The sequence below is a fragment of the Hydractinia symbiolongicarpus genome, chromosome 7 (genome assembly GCF_029227915.1).
Source record: "Hydractinia symbiolongicarpus strain clone_291-10 chromosome 7, HSymV2.1, whole genome shotgun sequence".
Lineage (NCBI taxonomy): Eukaryota > Metazoa > Cnidaria > Hydrozoa > Anthoathecata > Hydractiniidae > Hydractinia > Hydractinia symbiolongicarpus.
Genome location: NC_079881.1, coordinates 32,272,950 through 32,276,098, shown reverse-complemented (window position 1 = coordinate 32,276,098; position 3,149 = coordinate 32,272,950). Strand labels below are relative to the sequence as shown.

At 42.0% G+C, this 3,149-nt stretch overlaps 1 protein-coding gene across 1 annotated transcript; it reads left to right on the top strand.

The window, feature by feature from the left end:
- Positions 1-544: 544 nt before the first annotated feature.
- Positions 545-2,508, top strand: LOC130648652 (uncharacterized). Its single transcript, XM_057454708.1, has 4 exons — positions 545-752; positions 836-1,192; positions 1,312-1,868; positions 1,981-2,508. Exons 1-4 carry the CDS (start codon positions 545-547, stop codon positions 2,506-2,508), a joined length of 1,650 nt encoding a protein of 549 aa, XP_057310691.1.
- The last annotated feature ends 641 nt before the right edge of the window (positions 2,509-3,149 follow it).

Here is a 3,149-nt window from a genome sequence, read left to right as displayed (position 1 = left end):
AAACAATTACATGCCATTGCAAAAACCAGTGGGATTAAGGGTTATTCAAAATTACGTAAAGCAGATCTTATTGCTTTATTAAAACCCACAGATGATGTACCAACTCGACCCTCCAGGAGAGTCGAGCGACGAAACCCAATTAGATCAGTGAATATTCTACCAACACCAGAGGCCATGGACATCTTCGAGCTCCAAGAGATGTTGAGGACTCATCCAGTGGTAAAAAGTAAACTGCGAGAGTGGTCTGATTGGCTAGTGGACTATGTTCCAGAGTATATAAAGAAAGGTGTCAATAGCGCATATAACACGTTCAAAAACAATGTGATTAAACTCAACAACAGGGTCATGGGTGCAACGCTTCATGACGAGGTTGAGCAAGGGAAGATCATAATTTAGAGCAACCTAACCAAGATTTCACACCACAAGAGCATAAACATGCGATTCATAAGACTTTTAGAAGTTATCGTATAGCTGGCATAGATAGAACAGATATTAATGGGTTCGATCAAATGTAAAAACACTTATTGAAAACTAAGTGGAAGAAATGAGGTCTGCAAAAATCCAGTGCTCCCTATGGATCCTATGGAGGAAACCCATCGATGGTACTAACGAGTTTATCGAGGTGGACAAGGTATTCCACAGCAATATGACATCTATATTCCAAGGTAGCATAGTGGATGAATCGATGGACACAATGTTTGCTCAAATCAGAACGCATGTGGAGAATCCCGCGCTACCCAAGAGCGGTTTTAGTATCGGTCGTATTCAACACCTCGATGTAGACTTTCACAAACAGAAGTTAACACGGGGCTCATCATATATTGAAACACCCAAGTGGTCATAATTAATCCGGATAACAACGATCAAGAATGCTTTAAATGGTCAATTATCGCCGCCATACATCACGAAGAGATAGGCACAAACCATCAAAGAATAAGCAAGCTTCGACCATATCAGGAGCGGTATAATTGGGATGGTATAGAATTTCCAACATCCATCAAAGATATCACAAAATTTGAGCGGAACAATCCAGACATTGCCGTGAACGTCTTGTATGCAACAGGTAAAAAATTTAATATCTTACGGCGATCGGCATTTAACGAAAGTGATACTCAGGTTAATCTGCTACTGCTTACCGATGAGAAGAGGAACTATTACGTATCCATCAAAAATCTATCAAAACTACTAGGACGTGAGATATCGAAGAATCATGGGAAAATGCATTTCTGTCTGAATGGCCTGCAGGGTTTCCAAACGATAGAATCCCGCGATAACCATTATACCTACTGCAAAGACAACGCAGTGGTAAAGATCACGATGCCCAGCGAGAAGGAAAAATGGTTATATTACCAGGACGGACGATGCCCAGCGAGAAGGAAAAATGGTTATATTACCAGGACGGACATTGCCAATTCAAAAAACCATTTGTAATATATGCGGAATTTGAAAGCCTACTGATCCCGGTGAAAAATGCTCGGGATACCAAAACATTGAATAAACATGTACCATGCGGGTGGGCCACATACTCCACTTTCGCATATGGAGAAGTGCCGGATCCACTAACAGTCTTCAGGGGTAAAGAATGTGTAACACGCTTTGTCGATCATCTAGAGGATGAGGTAAAGCGACTATACAGCATCTACCCTCAAAAGGACATGTTGCTATTAACGGAAATACTAAAAAAAGATCATGACTCCGCCACGAGTTGTCACATCAGCATGAAACCCTTTGACGATGACCCGAAGAACCGTAAGGTGAAGGACCACTGTCACTCTCCTGGGTTACACAGGGGTGCCGCGCACAATACCTGTAACTTAAAATATAAAATACCCAAACCATGTACCAGTGATTTTTCACAACCTATCAGGGTACGATGCTAACTTATTTATCCGTGAGCTAGGTGAAAAATATGACACTCAGGATATAGGATGCATCGCCTAGAATACCGAGAAGTACATATCGTTTAATGTTAAAATCAAGGTACCCATTGCAGGCATGGGTCAAGGTCATGGTGAAAAGTACAAGAAGATCGAGATCAGACTCATAGACACCTGTTGCTCTATGGCATCCTTGAAATATGAAAAATTAGCTAATAATCTCAATGATGAGCAGTGCAAATATCTTCGTTGGTTTTTCGCTGAGGATGACACCTTTAAGTTTATGCGAGGGAAGGGAGTGTATCCTTATGAGTATATGGATGGCTGGCGACGATTCGAGGAAACTGAGCTACCTCCAAAGGAGGCTTTCCATAGCAAGTTAAACATGAAGGGGATTAATAATGAAGAATACGAGCACGCTCAAAAAGTGTGGAATGCTATCAATCCCAAGGGGGATGAAACTACCATGGGGGACTATCATGATGCGTACTTGGTTACTGACGTTTTACTACTAACTGATATATTCCAAAACTTTCATGGAGTGTGCCATGCTAACTATGGCCTTGATCCCGCCCATTTTTATTCCGCACCTGGCTTAGCTTGGAAAGCAGCACTCAAATACACGGTGTAAATTTGGGACTACTGATGGATCCTGACATGCTTCTCATGTTTGAGCGCGGAATACGGGGTGGTATTACGCAGTCTGTACACCGGTACGCGAGGGCGAACAACAAATATATGGGGGATCAATATGACCCGGAGGTTGAGTCAAGTTACCTTCAGTATCTGGATGCCAACAATCTATATGGATGGGCGATGCAACATCCTCTACCCACCCATGGGTTCAAATGGGTATCAAATGTAGAGATAATAGATGAAAAGAAGATCGAAAAGCTGGTATCTGATAAAAAACATGTGTACCTCCTGGATGTAGATATTGATTACCCGAAGGAGCTCCATGAAAAACACAACGAATTACCCTTCCTGCCGGAGCGCAAGTTTGAACATAGTGTGGAGAAGTTGATCCCTAATCTAGAACATAAGCGGAAATACGTAGTGTACATCGGAGCTTTACATCAATCACTAAAGCATGGGCTCGAGCTTAAAAAAGTTCACCGCGCTATCCAATTTCAACATAGTTCCTGGCTCCGGGACTATATAAATCACAACACGAAGCTGAGAACTAGCGCCAAAAACGAGTTCGAGAAGGGGTTTTACAAATTAATGAATTTGAGCGTGTTCGGTAAAACCATGGAAAACATACGCAATCAT

Coding starts and splice junctions, on each gene's coding strand:
- LOC130648652 (XM_057454708.1), top strand. CDS start 545: ATGAGGTCTGCAAAAATCCAGTGCTCCCTATGGATCCTATGGAGGAAA. Junction 753..835: donor GCTACCCAAGAGCGGTTTTA/GTATCGGTCGTA, acceptor GAAACACCCAAG/TGGTCATAATTAATCCGGAT. Junction 1,869..1,980: donor ATTTTTCACAACCTATCAGG/GTACGATGCTAA, acceptor GTTAAAATCAAG/GTACCCATTGCAGGCATGGG.